The sequence below is a fragment of the Triturus cristatus genome, chromosome 4_2 (genome assembly GCF_964204655.1).
Source record: "Triturus cristatus chromosome 4_2, aTriCri1.1, whole genome shotgun sequence".
Lineage (NCBI taxonomy): Eukaryota > Metazoa > Chordata > Amphibia > Caudata > Salamandridae > Triturus > Triturus cristatus.
This window is the reverse complement of record NC_140586.1, coordinates 359969724-359991990: the sequence shown is the minus strand read 5'-3', so window position 1 is coordinate 359991990 and position 22267 is coordinate 359969724. Positions and strand designations below refer to the sequence as shown.

The following is a 22267-nucleotide window of genomic DNA, read 5'->3' as shown; positions in this document are numbered from 1 at the left end:
AGAAACTAGGGGGTGACCATACAAAAAGAGGCATTTCCTAAAATGTGTAAGACATTTTGTTAGCTTACAGTGGGCCTATTGCTTACCATTAGTTGACTTCCTCGTCACTCATTTGCTTCCTTCTCTTTGGTCTGTGTGTTCCTTTTTAATTTCTTCTTCATTTGTTTGGACTTTTGCTGCAGCATGGTCTAAGTAACTCCGCCTTACACTACTTGCTCTTTTGGAGCTACTTTTTATGTCTCGGCTAGACAACGCACTTGCTGTCTCTTTGAGACATACTTTCAATCAATGGGCTTACAGCCTGTCCATAGCCTACCATTGGTAAGCTTCAGTGTTGTTCTCATTTTCTTTGATGCCATTCGTCATGGCATCTCGTGCGTCATGCTCTCTACTTGTGTTTGGCCCTCCAGTAGAGCTTAGACCAAGTAAATGTCTCCTTCTAATGCTCCCGGTTTTGTGAGCTATTTTTTTATTTGCCTTCGAGCACTCCATAGAAGTACTTGTGTGTTCAGGCCATCTCCCCTATCCGTGTTGTTGCTTTTCTCTTTCAACCCTCAGCAGCCGCCTGTTTCTTCTCTACCCTCCCTCCCCCACCCCTGCCCTCGATCATGCTGCCTTTTGCCCACTGTCTGCCTTTATATTTACAGCTGTGTGATTTCAAATAAAGGTCAACTCAAGTGAACCCGCACCCCTCCGCCGTGCGCTGCTCTGGTATGCAAACTTAGAAAAACAAGCATTTGCAGTGCAATAGGTCTCACATTTGCGAGAGTTTAAGCTATTGGCATTGTAAATACCAATGCCTTTTATTTATGTTTTTAAAATCAACACATAAATAAAAGGCAATGTCATTTACAATGGCAATAGCTCAAGCTCGCGTAAATGCTAGACCTATTGCATTGCAAATGCTTGTTTATCACTGCAAGCACGTTGAGTGACACAATTAAAATAAAAACATGTGTAAAGTTACAGGCAAGCAACAGTAGGTACCACACTATAAAGTATTATTTAATATTGATTGAGGTGCTTTTCAGTCAGCAATATTAATACGTTGTAGAGAAATAGAATACCATTCTTGTGGGAAACTGCAAAAGAGAGAGCAATTAGATGTGTCAAAACATACAAGTTGTGAATTTTGGTTATATATTGGTATCATTCTGCTTAAAGTAGTTCACTGCCAGCATGTCCTAATTGTGAACCACTCACTGAGGCTAACTGGAGTATAGCCAGAACCACTGGAATTATGCGGCAGCAGGGTTGACTAAATTAAGTGGTAAGAAAAGGCAAATTATGCAGCATGTGGTACGTTCTGTGGTAGTGTTCATTATTTTTCTAATTTTTACACTTAACAGTGTCCAGGCATAGTTGTGCATCATTAGTGTTGGTTTAGCTCCAAAATATAGTAGTAAGCAACAGAAAAGTAACCAGTAAAGCTTTGCAAAGGGCACTGTGCAGCAACATGTGTTTCTGCATTTTTAGTAACTTTTGGACTGTTTGTGTGCAAAAGATGAAATCCTTCCAACACGAGTCCGGTTTACTACACACCCAAAAGCTCTGACGCAGATTCCCTGCACGATCACGATCCACACTTGACGTTTACCGTGATGTTGCCTACCTTCAGGGCACGTAGTTTGTAACATCGTGTAGTTGGTTCATTCCCTAAGCATGAAGGTTCAAGGGTGGATCACTGTCGGTGACATGGCATTTAGCGAGTTAATTCGCATTAGCAATGGGTGCATTCTGGGACAATTAAATGACAATGGGCATGGCAGTTCAGATTAGGTTCTGCAGTTACCAGTACAGTGAGTAGTGTCTGCCACTAGGCAACAAAACTCAGGGGAACTGGTGTTGCAGGATGACCAGTGATTTCATTTTAATTACGCAGGTTTCTGTACTCTTTCCCCCCCCCCCCCTTCTCCCCCACCCCACTTCCCCCCCCCCCCCCCCCCCCATCCCCCGGCAGCTGTCTCTGTAGAGCAGCCCACTTCCCCCCACGTCTCTTTATGTGCCAGAGAAACACTGCCCACCACGCACGCTGTGCACCCTCGCCATATGTGGGTCAGGTCAGGTGGGCAGGGTACAGTAGCCCAGGGCTGTCACGACCAGAAAGTTCAATTTGGGAAATAAGGGTCAGTCAGGGGCAGAATTCAAGTTCCCGTTAAGATGCAATGGTAATTGGACTTGGAGGGGTGACAGAAAGCAAACACACAGACGGGGCAGCCGTGGGTCTCCTGGGAACGGTGGGTGTGAATGCTGGACTCCCTCTAAACTCTTCCCCACCTGGAGTTTGAAGCTCCCTGCTCCAACCAACTCCGGTTCACCGCATGCCACTGCCCCGGGTTTTATCAGCCGCTTGTGCTCCCTACCTGTGATCCAAGCGGCACCAGGGTCTGCTCCACGGAATGGGTCTTGATTTCTAGCCCAGAGTCCATGGTGAAGCAGGAGGAAGAAGACGAGGAGACCCCGCTGCTGCTGCACGGTGAAGTGGCCATGTCGCCTTCGTGCCGCCCTGTTCCGCTCCCCAGTGGCCTCCCTGCGGCTTCCAGCACTCTGCCCTGGGCTCCCTCCGGGAGTAAGTGTGCCGCTCCTCTTCGCAGCGTGTGCAGCCGGAACGCCGAGTGCACCTCCGGCCAGCGAGCGACATGCACCGCAGCCGGCCACCGATGGTAAAGAGAGACTACACCTCCATCTGGTGGCAATAGGCACATGTGAATATTACAAATACATTGGGTCTCAGGAAAGTACTGGAAAATGCCCAGTAAAAAAAAGATTTAGTAGAGAAATGCAACAAGCACACCTCTCTGTCCCCCAAATAGAAAACAAAATAGCAAACAAAAAACGTTGAAGAAAAGTGCAAATGTAAAATCGGATAAACAGCCTGATGGTTATGGTTCAATGCGGAAAAAAAGCCTATGAAGCAAAAACGGAGGTTTTTTTTTTTAACCGTTTTAAATTTTTTTTTTAATTATTCATCCACACACAGCAAAAGGATCTCTCTGCAGGTCTGTAGTGATTTATCTTAAACCGCATCAGTTCTTTGCTTTAGAACTATAGTTCAATAAATTAGACAGTACTGTGCCATCTTTGCTAACCATATTTCAGTGACCAAGGCAGTACTAACCTGTCTCTGCAGGACCACAGTGCTTTTTACTAGACAATAACCAGTCTTCTCTGCTGAACTATGTCTCAACGATGGAGTATGTACCGAAGTTCCTTGCATTGTTATACATGGACAGTACCAAAACGTATGGGTTTATGAGATGTGCACTGTTACCGCAAGGGTTGTGCCCGTTCTCTGTGAAGGAGATGTGACCTGCATAATTACTTTTTCCGGAGTGCCAGATGTAGTTTCTTTTTCATCAAACTACATTAGTTTATTGTTTGACATTCATGACCATCCAGTTGCTTGAGCTATCTTTGTTTCGCTCCAGAGTGGTTTGTGACTTGGCAGTTTATGCACAAGTAGTTGTTCTGTACTTCGCAGCTACTCTCAGCTTAAACAGTAGTGCTATGAAAGAGTACCGCGATTATGCGGCTAACACAGGCTGTGTTGTAGTGCATTTATGCTATTCAACGGCTAAAAGACATTGACATTCACAACACCAATAGCTCTCAGATTGATGAGACCTATTGGCTTTGCCAATGCTTATTTCTTTTTGTTGTAGTACTTGCAGGAAGGTGGAATCTGACTACATGGTTACCCCCACTTTTTTCCTGGTGTTTTGCTCGTTTTTGACTAGTCTGACTGGGATCCTGCTAATCAGGACCCCAGTTTATCTGCTTTCTCCCTAAATTGATTGCATGTACTTTAGGTACACTCCAGATTGGATACTGGGGTACCCTTATCAGTCCCTAGTATATGGTATACTATATACCCAGGGCATAGGTACCCCAGAGGCCTCCCAGGGGCTGCAGCATGTATTGTGCCACCCCTGAGAAACCGTTCAAACTGCCACCACAGGGCTGCTACTGCAGCCTGTGTAAGGTGGTGCATGCACCCCTTACTTGGATATAGGTTCATTATATCTATTCTAAATCACTATATCTATTCTAAATCACTGCACATATAAACCTATCAGTCACCCCTATGGCAGGCCTGATCAATCCTGACGGCTGGGTGCTGGGTTTTATGTGGGAGGGTGCACCTGCATGAGCAGAGCCCCTCTGCAGCCTTCGGAGCCTATTTTCCGGGGTTGTTTGTGATGCAGCCAGCCATATATATTTAAGTCCATTATAACCTTTAAGTAAACGCTAACCTTAAAACGGCTGCTTAGAAACATGTCATGTTTGGTGTCACACTTTGGAATTATACCTCCCCTCCATTAACTGGCGGGGGAGGTATGATGCCACCCTCCTAGAGGGACTTGTGTCACATACCGGGCTACCCGGTACCAGCTTTCTCGACCTGGGCATCACAAAATGGATGCTGCCAGCCTCCGACACGAGTCTGCCCTACTGCTGCTGAGCCAAGCTCGAGCAGGAGAACGCTTGACAATAGTTTTCCTGTCACAGGGAGGTGTGACTACCTCCCAGACAGGCTTTAGTGTATTGGGGCTGGGTGGGTGCACTCTTAGAGTGCTTTAAAGTCTGCACTGGGGGCACATTTGGTGTCCATGTGCATAGTCCAGCTCAAACCAGTTGCAGGAGCTATTTGCTCCTGCTCTGGCACGAAACTGGACAAAGGACATGGGTGTAGCCACCCCTTTGTCCTGACCCTCCCATAGGTGGGTCCCCAGAGTTTGTCCCACCCCTTCCTTGGGTATAAAGTAGGAACCCCTGACTACAGGACTTTAGATTTTACATGGACTGAACACTGTTACAGAAACCAAGTACTTTGATCTACACTACGCTGGATGACTGAAGAATCTCCCTTGGACTAAAGGAGTTACTCCTCTGCAAGACAGGCACCTTTAACGCATCTGACCGGTTTGCATCTCCCGAGCACTCCGAAGATTTCTACAACACCAGGAGGTGGGTTCCCAAGCGTCCAAGAGGTTGATCTGACTTCTCAGCAATTCTGAGACCAGTATCCCTCGGGGGGACCGTGCAACCCGAACCCCTGTGCACCGTGTACTTTTGCAGCAGCATATGCTTTTCGGCGATCCCTAAGGTTGTGCTTTGGGCTACTAGTAGCCCTGACCCGAGCAGTAATTCCACCGAAGATTTCCGGCGTACACTCCACTAGTGTAGGCCGTGGGCTGGTATTTTGTGATTCAGCTCGAGGTCCCTTCGCGATCCCTGGTCCGTTGGCATGTGGGTCCCTGTGAAGATAACTTTGACTTTCAGTGGGCTTTCCTGGTTGCTCCAGACGTGCCCTGACTCGCTATTGCTTGGAGAGTCCCCAGGACCTTGCTGGTCCTCACTGAAGCTTCTTTCCTCTGCCCGCGTGGGTCGCAGTTGCCAAGGCTTGTTGGAGTTCAATCCGGACAAAGACCCCCACCCAACCCCCCCCCCCCCCCCGCACTCGACATCCTTCATGGGACAGCTCACCCCTGGACTTTAGTCATCGTCGTCGTCTACTGGTCCCTGTGGCTGCAGAGTCCAGCACCGCATCTTCTCACATGAAGTACCTGACATCGATGGGCATTCGTCTATCGTGTCCCTGGTCACCCTGAAGTGACCCAGACTCTGTCCCCTCTGCTTTCAGGTTCTTCTCACCTCGGATCCAGGCTTGGATTCCACCGGACAGTTTTCATCTTCCCGGCAGTAGCACGTTTCCGCATCACGCCATTGAAAACAACGAAGGTTTCCGACATCCCTTGACCCCTATGCACCTGGCTCCTCTGGCATAGGTAACACGGTACTCTCAAGGGTGCTGGCCTTAGAACCTTCTAGGTTTTTAAAGGGTTTGCTTATAGTCCTCTCCGAAGTGTCCTTAATCTTTAAAATTCCATCCACGACTTTCCCATAGGATTGTACGGAGCTCGCGCCTGTGTTCACACACTGCACCTGTCCTCCGTGGGTCCCCTGTGTCACTACCTTGGGTGGTTCCTTGGGGTCCCAGCGATTCTACGTGCTCAAGGGACTCTGTGTCTAGTTAAGTAGTGGTTGTTATACCACTTTCTTAGTATATGGTCTGGTCTCCCCCTGGAGCCCACTGTGTATTGTGCTATTTACTGTCGTTCTAGTGATTTAATCTTGTGTGCTTTGTGCTCTAATCTCATAAAGAGGTTAGTAGAGAGTGTTTAGTAATAAATACATATATTTTATATATCTCTTGTGTGGTTCTCCTTTCATTTGGTCATTCAGGAGGTTCAGACCTGGTAAAACAAACTGCTTTCCATTCCTTCGAGACTTAGCCTGAAGGATGCTCTCCATAGCTACCACTAGGATAGCTTTCAATAAAGGTTGTCTTTAAACTAATCATCAATAAGGGTCGTTTGGACTGGTGCAAGGTGCCCACTTTAATTAGTGGTCAGCATATACCAGGGCAACTTCTCACAGCACTCACTAAGAGTACATGAATTCCACCCCACCTCACTGTGTTGCTCTCTCTTACCTGTGTGCTTTTGTTCACTTCTGTATTTGTGCTTGCCCCCTCCTGTTTGTCAACCTCCATTTTTGTTGTTTGCCCCCTTCTTTTTTGTCGCCTGACCCCCCACCCCCCTTGATATTGCTTATCGGGTGTCTGCTGATCGTGTCATAGCACTTTATTTTTAATTCAAGTCATGCAACGCTGCAGTCTTGCTGCTGTGCAACATAGCTAAAAACATTGACCAAGTCAAAAGCTCTCTTCAGCTAATCCTTTTGGCCTTGCCAATGCTTGTTGCTTTAGTTCACAATAGGAAATGTAACTGTAGTCCAAGGACATACTGTTCGAGGCATGTGGGCTGCTGAATTCATATCTGTGCATAGATCGCCGCCTAGTGTTGGGTCCGGATGATTGCACATTGTTGTCCTGGAAGAGTCTTCGAAGTATCACGAGATAGGTGGCTCCTCCCCTGGACTACAGTGCGCATGGGCATCCCCTCCATCCTTAGATTTTTTTTTTCCGCCATTGGGTTCGGATGTCCTAATCTTAGCTCTTTGAGTATTTAGGCCTTTACATTCGTCGGTATTGTTTTCGTTCGGCGCCAAGTCTATTTGTCGAGGGCGTTCTCGAGTAGATCATCAACGATGGAACCAAAGACATCGAATAGCCCTTTTAAGCGTTGCCCTCTTTGCAACGCTAAGTATGCTCGCTTCGACGTGCACCCGGTGTGCAACAAGTGCCTCTCTCCAAACCACGACGAAGCCACCTGTATGGCGTGTTCCAGGTTTCGATCGAAGAAGACCCTTCGCATTCGTCTAGCAGCTCGGCTTGAGGCGCAGAAAGCGACGCCGAACCCGGACAACATCTTCGGGACAGAAGATGAGGAGGTCGTGGACCTTGAAGTTCGGGGGGAGCTATCTGATCCGGCTTCGGAGCGAGAATCCGACTATGATGCCGAAGACGAGCGTATAGTAGACGAACAGGAAGATGGTGTCGTCGAAGAGGTAGGAGACGATGAGGCGGCCCTTGGGGCAGAGGAGGATGGCTCAGAAGATGAGCTAGGCCCAGATGTCGGTACAGGGCCCAGAGAGGCACTCGATAAGGCTCAGGTCGAGGGATCTCCACAAGGCCTTACCCAAGATCATTCTTCTCGTTCTACAGCCCCGCATAAAGGCACGGCTACGAACTACCCTAAAGAGCCATCGGTATCGAAAGCGCCATCATTCGATCAAACGAAATCGAAACTGAAGGCACAGGCACCTAACTCGAAACCGAAAGTGAAAGAGTCTCTCATCGGCAACAAGGCCTCGAATCCCTCGGAGCCGAACAAACAAAAGAAGGCCGTCGACGCACAGAGATTTCATGGGGACGTCGAGCCGAAGGCGGCGCCAACAACCAAGGTCAAGGTTGCTGACCCGAAAAAATCGGCGCCGAGGATCGTCGACACAAAAATACAGAGCGACTCCCGACGGCCGACCCATCCCAGTCCTCGTGTCGAGAACACGGCGTCTGGTTCGGGGTTAGATGCCACGTCCAAAAGGGTATCGAAGGAACGTGTCGAATCAACAATACCGTCTCCCTTCCTAAATAAGAAGGTGTCGGAGTCGTTACTCCGCATCCACGACACGGCTTCCATGCTCGGCGCAAAAGCACCCCCGCAGCCGAAGACGGTCAGCACAGTTCACATCGCGTCGACGCACATAAAATTCGGACTACCACCGGCGGTACGACCGCCGATGTTCGACGCAAAGAAGGGTCCCGAGCCGCAAAAAGGGGTCGACCCGAAGAAACCTGTCGAAGCCCCAACAGGAATGCCAATGGGACAGAGAGCTGTCGAAGTACCTCAGGAAGATGAGGAGCCTAGGCAGTTCATCGATGCGGAGACTGGTAGTCTTTCAATATATAAAAGAAAGATACTGCCAGAGAAATCAATGGAGCCATACAAAATTCCATTGAAGAAGAAGAGGACCACATCACCAGTTCTAGTAGAACATGTTCAATATTATGACCAGGAGCCTCAGTCATTCTCACCCACACAGTTTGATGTGGATGCAGGGGATGCTGGTGATGTTGAGGACACTTATCCTGTGGACACTGACCCTGAAGATCAAAACCAACCTTGGGTGGACGATATTGGTACAGGGGACCCACATACTGCTCCAGACACACCGGCATATGTGGTAAAATCATCTCCTACTGAGGATACTGCTGCTTTCAATGCCTTATTCGAGAGAGCAGCTAAAAATCATGATGTACAGCTCCAAACTGATCCTATTGAGGATGATTTTTTGATGGATACCTTCTCTACCTCAGAAAGATCTGTTAAGACTCTGCCCATGCTGAAGGGGGTCCTAAAACCGGCTCATGACATTTTTAAGGAGACCACAAGGGCGAGAGTACTAAACCCAAGGATTGACAAAAAATATAGGGCAGCTCCTGTGGACCCTACCTACATAAGAGGCCAGTTGCCTTTGGACTCGTTGGTGGTGTCCAATGCTCGGAAGAGAGCCAATTCACAGACAACGGGTGATGGTCCTCCCCCTGACAAGGAGTCTAAGGTCTTGGAAACTTCAGGAAAAAGAGTTGCTGCACAGGCAGCTAACATCTGGAGAATTGCCAACACTCAGGCACTTCTGGCTCGATACGACAGGGCGCATTATGATACCCTAGAAACACTGCTACAGCACCTCCCAGATCAGTTTAAAGAAGGAGCAGAGTCGCTTATTACAGAAGGGAAGCTCATAAGCAACGCTTCCATTAAGTGCGCTCTTGACGTAGCGGACACTGCAGCTAGGGCTATTAACACCAGCGTCCTGTTAAGAAGGCATGCTTGGTTGAGAATCTCAGGATTCAAACCAGAGATACAGACAACGATACTCAATCAACCTGTCAACCCTGACTCCCTTTTTGGCCCCGAAGTTGACACCACCCTAGAAAAGATCAAAAAAGATACAGAGACTGCAAAGTCTATGGGGGCTCTGCAATCACAGCGTTTCGGAGTGGGTCCTTTCGTCGCTCTAGCAACAGAGGACCATCTAAAAACCAGAACTCCCAACAGTCGCAGTACACTAAAGGAGGTTCACAGACCACCTATAATAAGAATAATAGAGGTGGAAACCACGTCAAAGGCAGAGGCCGAGGGAACAACAGCTCCAGGTCCTCCGCCACCTACAAACAGTGACGCCTTGTCACTGCCCCCCGACCACGTAACACCTAGGCGCGACCATAGACACTCTGGCAGCCAAGGCACAGCCCAATTCAGTACGGATCAACAGCATGCAGTTGCTCATAAAAAAGTTCAAACCTCAACACTCACTACCGGCACGAGTGTTTATGCAGTTGATAGGCATGATGGCCTCCTGCATCTTCATAGTCCCGCACGCGAGGTTACGTATGCGCCCGCTTCAGGAGTGCTTGGCACGTCAGTGGAATCAGGCTCACGGACAATTGAAGGACCTAGTGTTGGTGAGCGGTCGGGCATACAACTCTCTGCATTGGTGGAATCCACAACACCTTTGCAAGGGCCGACCGTTCCAAGAGCCTGTCCCACAAATCATACTGACGGCGGACGCATCTCTCCAGGGATGGGGAGCTCATGTACTCAATTACACAGTGCAGGGACTATGGACGACACAGCAATGGAGGATGCACATCAACCTTCTGGAACTCATGGCAATCTTCCTTGCAATGAAGGCATTCAAAGTACACTTGTGCAACAAAGTCGTGTTGATCCGGACGGACAACATGACTGCCATGTACTACATACAGAAGCAGGGAGGAACACACTCTCCACAGTTGTCTCATTTGGATCAGAGCATGTGGAAGTGGGCCATTCAGAGGAACATCTTCCTCATGGCGGAACACCTCCCGGGCAAGGACAACCAGATGGCGGATCTGCTCAGCAGACACAGCCACCAAATACACGAGTGGGAGATGCATCCATCAGTACTCCAACCGTACTTCGAACGGTGGGGTCATCCAGAGATAGACCTATTCGCCACAAGGGAAAACGCAAAATGCCAAAACTTTGTCGCCAGGTTCCCACATTCGCAGGGCAATGCAATATGGATGAACTGGTCAGGCAGATTTGCGTACGCTTTTCCCCCAGCACCATTAATACCGCTGGTGGCACGCAAACTGAGGCAACACTCAATGACGCTCATCCTGGTTGCTCCAACGTGGGCACGCCAACCATGGTACACCACGTTTCTGGAACTCTCCGTGGTACCGCATCAACGACTACGGCTAACACCCACGCTTTTAACGCAGAGCCATGGCGAGATTCAGCACCCAGATCCGCAACAGCTGAACCTGGCGATCTGGCTCCTGAGATCTTAGAATTTGGCTACCTAAACTTGCCTCCAGAATGTATGAATATCATCAAGGAGGCACGGAGAGCCACTACCAGAGCCTGCTACGCGGCTAAGTGGAAACGATTTGTCATTTCTTGTAAAAATAATGACATCAATCCGCTGGATGCATCGACGCAAAACATTATCTGTTATCTATTACACTTGTACCGATGCAATCTAGCATACAATTCCATTCGTATACATTTAACCGCACTGGCAGCTTACCTTCAGAACAGGCAGCACCTCTCACTGTTCAAAGTGCCTGCCATCAGAGCTTTCTTGGAGGGACTCAAACGTGTGATTCCTCCAAGACACCCTCCTTCACCAGTCTGGAACCTAAATGTGGTCCTCACCAGACTGATGGGACCACCTTTTGAACCTCTACACTCTTGTGAGATTCAATTTCTAACATGGAAAGTAGCTTTCCTAGTTGCCATTACTTCCCTAAGAAGAGTTGGTGAACTTCAGGCACTAACCATTCAAGAGCCATTTATACAGGTTCATGCCAATAGGGTCGTACTACGCACCAACCCTACTTTCATGCCCAAGGTAATTTCGCAGTTCCATATGAACCAATCCATAGAACTACCAGTGTTTTATCCTAATCCTGAGAATGTAGCAGAGAGAATGCTCCACACACTTGATATCAAAAGAGCTCTCCTGTACTATATTGACAGAACACTAAATTTCAGGAAAACAAAACAACTGTTTGTTGCCTTTTCTCCACAGCACAAAGGCAACCCATTTCCAAAGCAGGAATAGCTAGGTGGATCGTTAAGTGTATACAGATTTGCTATGAAAAAGCTAAGCGCACACTAATAATTCCTCCAAGAGCCCACTCCACACGAAAGTTAGGGGCCTCCATGGCTTTCCTGGGAAATATTCCTTTAGAGGAGATATGTAGAGCAGCCACATGGTCCACTATACATACATTTACCAAGCACTACTGTGTAGATGTACACTCAAGACAGCAGGCAGCTGTGGGACAGGCTGTTCTCAAAACTCTTTTTCAGACTGCTGCAGCTGGCACGGGAAGCCGCCGCTAAATGGATGGACTGCTATATAATCTATGCACAGATATGAATTCAGCAGCCCACATGCCTCGAACCGAATATGCTGCTTACCAGTATGCATCTGTTCTTGGCATGTAGGGCTGCTGACATTCATATCGCCCACCCTCCTCCCCGGCGCCTGTAGCAGCTGTAGCATTCAGTAATTACTAGTTAGCATGGTCATCATTCACTGTATTACCCTCCATCTATGCCACAATGGCGAAAAACAATCTAAGGATGGAGGGGATGCCCATGCGCACTGTAGTCCAGGGGAGGAGCCACCTATCTCGTGATACTTCGAAGACTCTTCCAGGACAACAATGTGCAATCATCCGGACCCAACACTAGGCGGCGATCTATGCACAGATATGAATGTCAGCAGCCCTACATGCCAAGAACAGATGCTTACTGGTAAGTAGCATATTAGATTCCCTTCTTTTCTTGTGTTTCTTTATTTGTGGTGACATGGCTTCAAGAAAGTCACTCTGGCTCTCAAAAGACACAAGCTTGCATATTGTAACAAGGCTCTTTACCTCTCACTTCAGGCCCTGTACACCTACCTATTCCTTCAGAACAAACGCACAACTTTATTTTCCATATGAGACTTTCATTAGAGGTAAAGCTGGAGATAAAATACTTGGGGTGTACTTGATGAAAGAGTGAAAACCAGCTAGTGTAGAAAATATGTAAGGTAGTGTAGGTGGAATTGTGCCATTGAGCTTCTGTTTCGTTGACCTCCCCGCATTCCATGTTTCACACTCTTAAAAGCCGGTTATTTAGGATACCCATGATCACTACATTCTGCAGTTTAGGTCCGTACTGTTCAGTTAGACTACTAATGAGATTCCATCCTAGCCATTCATATTCTGCAGGAACTAATCATTGGCTGTTTGCTTCCTGCAGTTAGGAGCAGAATAGTTGCTTTTCTCTGTGAACATTGTTGACAGGTGTGGGTGAGAGCTAATGCACCTGCCTGCATCATGCATGTGAAAGTAAATTAGTCACTGCTACACACATCTGGCAGGTGAAAGGAACTGATTGCAACTGTTTAAGACATGTGGGTGCAGCCGCTGATCTCAGCTGCTTGCTTCCTAGAGGTAAGCAGAACATATTAAGAATTACATTTACAAAAAAAACATTTTTACTTGTGATGGACATGATTGTTAGTGCTTGTATCCTGCAGGCGCTGACTGAGTTGACCACAACTCCAGAGTTGGGTGTTCATGATCTAAGAAATCTCCAAATTCTTCACCTGGTGCTAGTCAGGAAGATCTTCTTTTATTGTTCTCCTGATTGATTGTTAGTCCATCTTGGCCTGATATTATCTGCTGATGCTTCTGCTTTGTTTTACAGGGAGACCTATGCAACCTCACCATACATGAGTTCCAGTCAGTTGGAGGCCAAAGCATTGCTTGCTGGGGTGGAAAGTACGAAGGGAGAAGCAGCTGTTCGTACAGTTTACAGTCAAGACACCCAGGAATTTGACAGCACTCGTTCCTCTGCCATTGATGACACTGTTGTAAGATATTTGAATGACCGCCCCGCTATTGATGCCCTGCAGTGCTCGGACCATGTCCTTAAAGCAAGCAGTCCAGACAGAACTGAGGGGATGCCAGCTGCTATCTTGTCCCGAGTCCATAGTACTGACCAAAAACAAAATTTTTCCAATACACCAGAGAGTGGGCAGAAAAACATGCACATGTCAGAAATGTCCCAGGCTTCTGTAAGCAGCACAAGCTCCCACCGTCTGGAAATCTTGAGACGGCGACAGCCTGATGCCAAACTTGAGAAGCTAAAGGAGCGGATCCGTAAGCAGTGGGAGCACACAGAAGGAGCAGGAGGCAGGGATGTGCACCGGGTCCACACTGAGCAGCCAATCCTGGTCAACAACACAGAATGTGCAGGGACCAATGCCAAAGTCCGGAAAGTGGCAGTGGCACCGCCAGCTCCAGCTTACAAAGGTGCGTGTTCAATAAATTGGATAAAACACCATAATGGGTGCTTTACACAAAGTGTCACTTTGCCAGTGTTGCTTGGGGTCTGGAAATAGTGGCAGAAACAAAATGTCACTGTTCCAATGTAGAGGTTGGAGGAGGCAGGGGTTGTTTGTTCTGATGCTCACACCCAAAGTAATTTTAGGAGAAGGCTTACCGAAGCATATGGCTAAACTAATGTGATGGTTATAGACCGTTGTTAATTTGAGCCAGAGGTTGCCGGTGGGCCTACTGGCACTTATGTTACCTCCTATGTCTTTCATCCAGAGCAAGAAAGATAACCAACACAAAGTGGGGCAGTAGGAAAAAAACAGTTACAAAAGGAGAAAGCTAAAATGAAAAAGAACCTGCAAGAGTGAGATAAACAGGCAAGGAGTGTGTGTTAGGGGATTAAAGAGGAATGATTTGAAATCAAGGCTACGCAGTATTGGTATACTGCACTCCAACTTTCAAGAGTTCTGGATGCGGGCTTCTGAGCAAGAATTTAGGGCCAGGCATTTATCCTTTTACAAATTAAGCACTGGTCATTAACCAGATTAAGTTCTCAAAGGAAATTAGTACTTTGATCTCGGAGGAATACAAGGATATAAGTATCCACACCCTCAGTGTATAGCGGTCCCCTCTATCAGGTGCCCTTCCTCACGTTTCCTGAATTTTTCCTCCTGTTTGAGAGAATCACGGAACACAAACATTCTCATTTCGGAGAACTTATCACCTTTCCACAATCAACTCCACAAATCAATCTCCAATAAGTTGCTACTGCAACACAAGTATGTAATTTGTTAATTTACTGTGCACCATTAGTTTAACTCTGGAAACGTACAAGCAATTATAATAACGATTATATAGTACATTTGAATAAAAATTAATATGAGTACTTTTTGTTGGTTATTGCTAGTCTTTCTCTCCTCCAAACACTTCTCTCAATTGGTTGAGGCCTGGACTATTAAAAGGCAGGGGAAGGCATTCTGTTTTTTTTTTTTTTTGTTTTGTTTTTAAAACCCCAATAAAATAACTAACATTGGGTAGAATTAGCATTAAGGCTAAGATACCATATTTATCAAAACTAGAACTCCGTTGATTATATATTTAACATTGATTAGGCTAAGGATACCGTCATTCATTTTAATTTTAAATGTATTAAATATTAATATTTTATTGGCAAGCATTGGTGCAAGGGTTAAGGATACAAATGAACTTAGACAAATTAAACTCAATTAAATGCAAATAAGATATTCATCATAGCCCGGGGGTATAGGCAGGATTCGGGGTACATAATGTAATTTACTTAATACATTATTCCAGCATTTTAGTGTCATTTTTTAGGTCTCGGCTGGCGTGGGCTGCGCACATGCGCAGTCTCGTTGGCGAGATTTAACGTTTTGGGTATTTTTCAGTAAAGGGCTTCAAGCCCCGCCCCTCTTTTGCATTGGCTGGTGTCACCGTTTATGCTAAACGGTGGCCAGCCATTGGAAAAGAGCTCTTCGTGACCTTCACGTTTTGGCTTTTTGAGCCGTCCCACTTGGACAGGCTTGTCTGCCTTCCGTGCGCCTTTACTTTTGTCGCAAAAGGTTTCTTATCTTTATGGGGCCATGTGTTCAAAACACATGGCCCCATAAAGATAAGAAATCATCTTGCCTAAGACGAAAGTGAAAGCGGACCAGTGTATACAGTTACACGCGTATTCACGAACCAATATGGTTTCATTGTATACAACGGCCACACAAACGTTGGAGTAAAAAAGAAAAGGTCGTACTTTTTGGTGCTTGGTTTGTCAAGCTTCACTTCTGCCTTCTTGTTTAGATCTCCCAAAGAGTTGGATACATAGAGATCCTTAGGTGTTGGAAGTACAGCAGCCATGTCGGCCTCCAAGGGAAAGCTCTTCAAGCAAACGCTCGATCGTCACATCAGCCGGTGGCGTACACGTCTGTCTTTAAGCAAAAGGGTCCCCATCAACGTGAAATAATATACAGACTAAAACATTATTTGATACGCAAGTGAGCACTTGATAAACACGCAGCGAGTTTCCCGGACACAAGACTTACTCCCCGTCTCCTTAAGGAGACCTATAAAAATCCGATTGCCTCTGTTTTACTTCCGACTCTTCCTGTTGTGGTTTTAGAGTTGGAAGTAAAACGGAGGCAATCGGATTTTTATAGGTCTCCTTAAGGAGACGGGGAGTAAGTCTTGTGTCCGGGAAACTTGCTGCGTGTTTATCAAGTACTCACTTGCGTGTCAAATAATGTTTTAGTCTGTATAAAATGAAACCATCTATTTATTCCGTATTGGTTCGTGAATACGCGTGTAACTGTATACACTGGTCCGCTTTCAGAGACCTAAAAACAGAAGGCAGGGAGACCTAATGGTAAAACTAGCCTATAGTGACTGACAGACAGGGGACGGTAGAAGGAGGTGCCGAGTGGCCGGTATCAGCCGTTGAGGCCTGGGATTGGTTATAAAGAAAAAGGACCGCCTCGAGAACAGCCGCCTCAGTCACGCCGGAAATGTTCAACTCAAGTTTCCCAGAAGAGACCGCCCCTAGCGCCCCGGAAATGATAGTGACTCGTTCCTATAACACCAACGCTTAAGGCTGGAGTACTAGTAGGTGCAAGAATTTCCGCATCAGCATTTTGCTGTGTGTGGTAGAAGGGTAAAGAGGCTTATTTATTTATTTTATTTTTGAGCTTTTAAGTTTTATATAGAACAGATATGAATGACCCAGAGGCATCAGAGCGCTTCAAAATAAAGGCAGACCATAGCAATAACAAATATATAAATATACATGTACATTAAAGGTGAATTGAACTCCGGGTTTATTTAATGCATTTTTATATAGCGCGGACTTTAGCCAAAGGTGTCAGAGCGCTTCACAATAGAACCAAGTACGTTACAGGAGAATTTTACATATTTACATGTTACAGAAACTAACGAGAAAGAAGAACAAGTAGAATAAAACAATAGACGGCAGTCACAAAAAACATAATAGGGTGAAGGTCGTACAGGCATAGATTACACATTTACAATATTGAAAGAACTTCCTTGAGGGACAGGGCTGTTTCGGTGCTGCAGTTTTGAGTGAAACCAGACTGGAAATAGTCAACAAGCATTAAAAATGCAATAATTCTCGCCTTTGATTAAGTTAAAGCCATTTGCTTTGCTATACAATACCATTAGCAAAGCAAATGGCTTTAACTTAATCAAAGGCAAGACCTATTGCATTTTCAGTGCTTGTTAATTATTGGTTGGGTTGACATGGACCAGTGAGGTAACGGCCACAATGAGATGATAATGTTGTAGTAATTGTAACTTAGGCTGACTAGATAAAAGTGACAAGGTAATGATGGCAGGTGACGATGTAGCAGGAGAGTTAGTGTTATGCACCCTAATGTCATACATTTTTAAAAAATCTATAAAGGCTCTTTCCATGACCTCTCCAACCCCCTCCTTAAAAATCAGGTTCTATTTCTAAAAAATGTTCGAGGAAGAAGAGCAAATCCTACCACGAGGCAGCAGTTTGTTAGTCTGTTTCTGCACATGAATTTCTGATTTGGTGAAGTTTTATTTTCTTTCAGTTTTTTTTTCTAACTTCAGGTTCACTGACCATTTGCTAGATTTCACTAGTTCCATATTTTTCTTCTTGTTGTGCCTATTTTTTTCTCTCCGTTCTATTAATAGATTTCCTGTCCGAAGAGGATGATTTTATTTCAGATGGCGATTTATGTTTTACCCACACTATTCTTTCTTTCTCTCTTTGTGTGAGAAAATGCCTCTTTTTGCATGATTAGCCCCTCCACTTTTTGCCTGGTTTTGATGTGGTTTCAGTTGTAGTGCACAGGGTCCCTGCCATACCAGCTAACACTGCCTGAAGGCATAGGTAAGTCACCCCTCTAGCAGGCCTCACAATCCTAAGGCAGGGTGCACTAGACCACAGGCGAGGGCATATATCTATGAGCAGATATGCCCCTACAATATTGGGGTCCATTTCTTAATATTGTATGTGCTAGTGTAGCCATAGAGACATGGGCTGGAAACTCGACAACCCGGGTTCCACAGCACTATGATGACTTCACTGAACACAGGAGTGTTTGGTACCGTACTACTACTTTCAATAAATCCACACTGATGCCAGTGTGAGATTTCTTGTATCATGTACCCAGAGGGCACCTACCAACCCTGGTGTGGTCTCTGATCGGCTGTAGGCTGCCAGACACCACCAGCCATGTTTCTGGACCCATGGATAGAGAGCCCCTGCTTCCTGGGACGAGAAACAATGCATATCCTTAGCAGAGGTGTCGCACCTCCTCCCCCAGGATGGACCAGTGCTTGAAGAGGGAAGCTTCAAAGGCCTGCCACAGTTGTAATGTGACCCACAGCCTCTGCCGCTAGTGGCAGATGGCAGCCTCTGGTTCACACTTTGGTTGGAAAACCAGCAGGAAAAACTCAAAAGAATAGAAGATGTGCCCACCTCTACCAACCCCACGCCTAAGGTGAAGGAGGCAAGGTGAAGCACAACTTTCAGCCCCGCCATCTTGAAGATGAGGGAGGGTGGCATAATAGAGGGTGTAATCACCCCATGTAAGGTGCCCTTTGGCCCTACCTACTACTCCCCTACAATGCCTCCTAAATGTAGTATTTAGGTGGCTCCCCAAGACCTGGAAAGTAGATCTGGGACTACCTACGAAGAAAGATACACTGCAGCAGAAGAATGAAGACGATGACTGCCTTGCCCCAGCCCTACCGGCCTATCTCCAGCTTCGACGATTTTGCGACCTGTCTTGCAGCCAGCGACCTCTGAAGTCCCTGGGAGGACTGCTGCCTTCAACAAAGACTCCAGTCTCCCGAGGACCGCCGACCTGTCCAAAAGAAACCAACAGCAAAGACTCCGGACCCAGGCAAATCTGCGACTCATGCCCACTCTGTACCTGACTCCCACGGCCGAGTCTGAGTGGCCCAACTGCCCAGTGAAGTCTCCTCAGCAACCAGGTCTCCGAATCTAGCGTTGGCCGACATGTCCTGACCCCCACAACGGCACCTGCAGAGGGAATCTGAAGGGTTCCCCACATCACAACCTTCCCGGTTAGAAGATTTCCGACTTTGGTGAGCTCGACCAGCAGTGCTCCTATGACCCTGCTATACCACACTACCACTAATACATCACTTTGGATTCTACATTGAGCCCTGTACACTTTTCTGGAAGCCCTGGGCTCTATGTACGGCATTACCACCTAGTGACAATATCATAAACAGAGCCAGGTTACTACATTATGTGAACTTTGTATATCCCATGAACTGATATTTTTATGGCATTGAATCCCTTTCTGTAGTCTGACTTTTTCAAATGGGCCTGAAATTTGAGTTGCACACCATTGTGAATGGGTATTTTCTATGATAGGTGAGTTTTGGGAGACTGGTCTTGGTGTTTTAATGAGTGAGACCGGCTGACTGTACCAAATTACTTTGACATCTTCCAATGTTGTACTGATTACCTATTACCCAGAAGGCGTTTGAGTGCTGTTGGGTTCTGTCATATATAATTTAAGCTACAAATGGGCTGTTATGTTTGTCGGCAGTTCCTGTATTATGAGTATACTTTCTCACTTTAGATGCTGTAATAAAAAAGGTAATTTCTATCAGACAACTCAATGTGTACTGCCAGGCTTCTGATTGTCCTGGGAAGAGGTGCACTGCCTAGGATGATTGGGTATGGTGGAGGAACAGCAAGGCTATCCTGGTATGTTTTGGAGGTGGGAAGGAATAGATGTACGTTTGCCAGTATAGTGATTATGGGCCAGTCACTTCATAGAAAAGAAAGGGCTGCACACTGATAATGTGATACTCTTAGACATAGGATGACTTTGCCATTAGGTGGATTTGCAGTTTCCTTTTTTAAAATCCTTAAGTGTGCAGACCTCTGTGTCTGTCTTCTTTAGCTGTAATAACATTTGTTCTTAATTCAAACCCATCAGTGAGTCTCCAGACTCATCACAATGTGTGGCACGTGTTGTCTGAGCACTCATGAATATTAAGAACGGCTTTGATACTATGACACGTCTTCAAGGCATTTCTTTTGAGGTTGCAAAAATACTGCAATTGGTTTCTAAAAAAAAACATGCTTGTCCTGGAAGTTCATCCAGGCCTGTGTGAGCCTGACAGCAGATTTTGAGGACTAGCTACTTGTGGAGTCAGCTGTAGAAGTGTTAGGACTGGAGGGACTGCCTTGCCTCTTAACCCTTTATAAATTGGAGTTTTTGCACATTAATTTGTTAAACTTTTCAATACTCTCCATCTAGGTGCTAGGACAGATTGCTTTTCTTTCCAAACAAATTGGTGGCCATTTACTCAAGTGTATCTGTAACCACATCCTCCTTTTGATGTTGCATTACAAGGCTCAGAATTGGGGAACAGTTATGAAGTGCAGGCTTCCTCAAAACTTCTCCAGTTTGGGCCTGTGGTGAATGACCTTAAAATGTCTATCCCAGTCTGAAACAAAATGCATTATTTTGTTTAATCACACCATATATAGTATAGTATTGACTGTACAAACGACCATTGTCAACCCAGCCTTGAACAGTAAAAGAAGGAACGTGCACGTCTACTCTGAGTGACCCTTAAACAACATTGTATTTTCTGACACTGATGAAATGTTTGACCTTGGTCCAACAATTTTCAGTTTAGAATGGAAAATCGACCTATGACACATATTTTGGGGAAAAGTGCTCCCCACAGACAGACACAATCAAATTGTTGCTGTTACTCCCTACCCCATCATGAATGTGCATTTATATTCACTATGAAGACTAAGACTTGGAAAAAATGTGGCCAGTGATTCAGATGTGGGGGACAGACTAAAACGCAACCTCTGACCCAGATAGCATGTGAGATGACTGCATAGCGGAATATCTTAATGAAGTACAACCACAACCCTTGCTACAAAATTGGCATGCTCTCATACAAAAACCGCTACTACATATAACAGAGAGATGTTTAAAAATGTCTCTTGCAGGAAGCCAAAGATATAGTGAGATCACGTTGGCCAATGTTAAATTATTTTACAGAACTCATCAAGCCAGTAGCCTGGCAATAATGCAATGCAGTGACCGAGATCACTATCAAATGTTTTTTGAAAACATACAGTAATAATCGGCAAGAGTATGTACCTATGCAAAATAAAGGTGTAAAGTGGCCTGCCTCTCTAAGAGTACCAACATTTCGACTTTGGTTTAAGACTGTATCATTAAACTGTTGTTCGTTTGAAATGTACTCATGGGCACTTTAGTCAGCTAAGTGGTAGAAGAAAATGTGATCCTAAAGCATTTTGGAGAATTGTCACTGAAAGACAAGTCAACTAAAGAGAAGTTACCAGCAATACCCTCAGACATCCAAACAACCAAATGAAACACAGCAACCAAAGTACTTATGGCACCTGATGAGGGTACCAGGCTGTTAGAGGTGCAGCGTCTCTTGTTTGGTGAGGCCACAAATACCTTTTGTCGTACGGTTCCTACTTTCTCCGTAAGACTGTACGTTTAGGCAACATAAGCTTCAAGACTATGAGGGATTGAGTTCACTCATACCATCAGCATATGTTAACTTAATTCCTGGTTAGCTCAGTGGGCCATCTGGTCCCCTAAACTGACAGGGCACTGGATGGTGTCTGCAACCTCAGAACGTGACCACCCTAATTCCCCCAAGGAAATCGTGGAAACGTATTCTACCCTTTCTTTAGTAACTCGGGCATGCCCAAAGGGAGAAAAAAATAAGTGCAAAAATTGGCATTTCAGACATTTGTTGAAGCAATTGTACTCTTGCGTAAAATATGTGTGCTGTAATGATGAATAGAATGGATTAAAACAATGTTACCAGCATTATAAGAATGGTGAACAGAATAAATAATTTAACCATCGTGCCATTGCATTAGATTATATGAATACGTATGTTTGCACTGCTACCTAGCGCTGCCTGTTCTATAAAGCATAGGGTGTGCTGGTCTGCCAGAATACCCTAGAGTGGTCTAACTCCCCATTTACCTGCAGCCAGCCTTGTTGTAGAACAGTCTGCCTTTCTCTTCAGGATGATTTGGAATTCAGCTGGTCAAGAATTCAGGCCTAGGGTGACCATCTTCAATTCATCTAGATGCTCCTACGTCTTAACAGAGGCATAGTGTTGTTTATATAATAAACTGCACCCATTTTTTCGGTGCCTGATTCCCAGTCCTGTTCTCAGTGTTGATTCTAGCCACCCAGAGCGGTCTCCGAACGGCCAACAACAAACAACCACATTTTGTGCAGTGTACTAAGTCCTTGTACAGAATATTCTACGGCCAGATAATATGCCTACGAGGAAATGTAATTCCAAGCAAACCATTTCTGGGTAACAGCTCTGTGGTATTGTCTTGTGGGC

General features: G+C 45.9%; 1 protein-coding gene across 1 annotated transcript in view; it reads left to right on the top strand.

The window, feature by feature from the left end:
• CEP350 (centrosomal protein 350) overlaps positions 1-22267 on the top strand; it is a 1602561-nt gene that overhangs the window by 50700 nt on the left and 1529594 nt on the right. The window contains exon 6 of the mRNA XM_085601771.1: positions 13227-13834. Coding sequence (XP_085457897.1) covers positions 13227-13834 — 608 coding nt within the window. The remainder of the gene's footprint in view (positions 1-13226; positions 13835-22267) is intronic.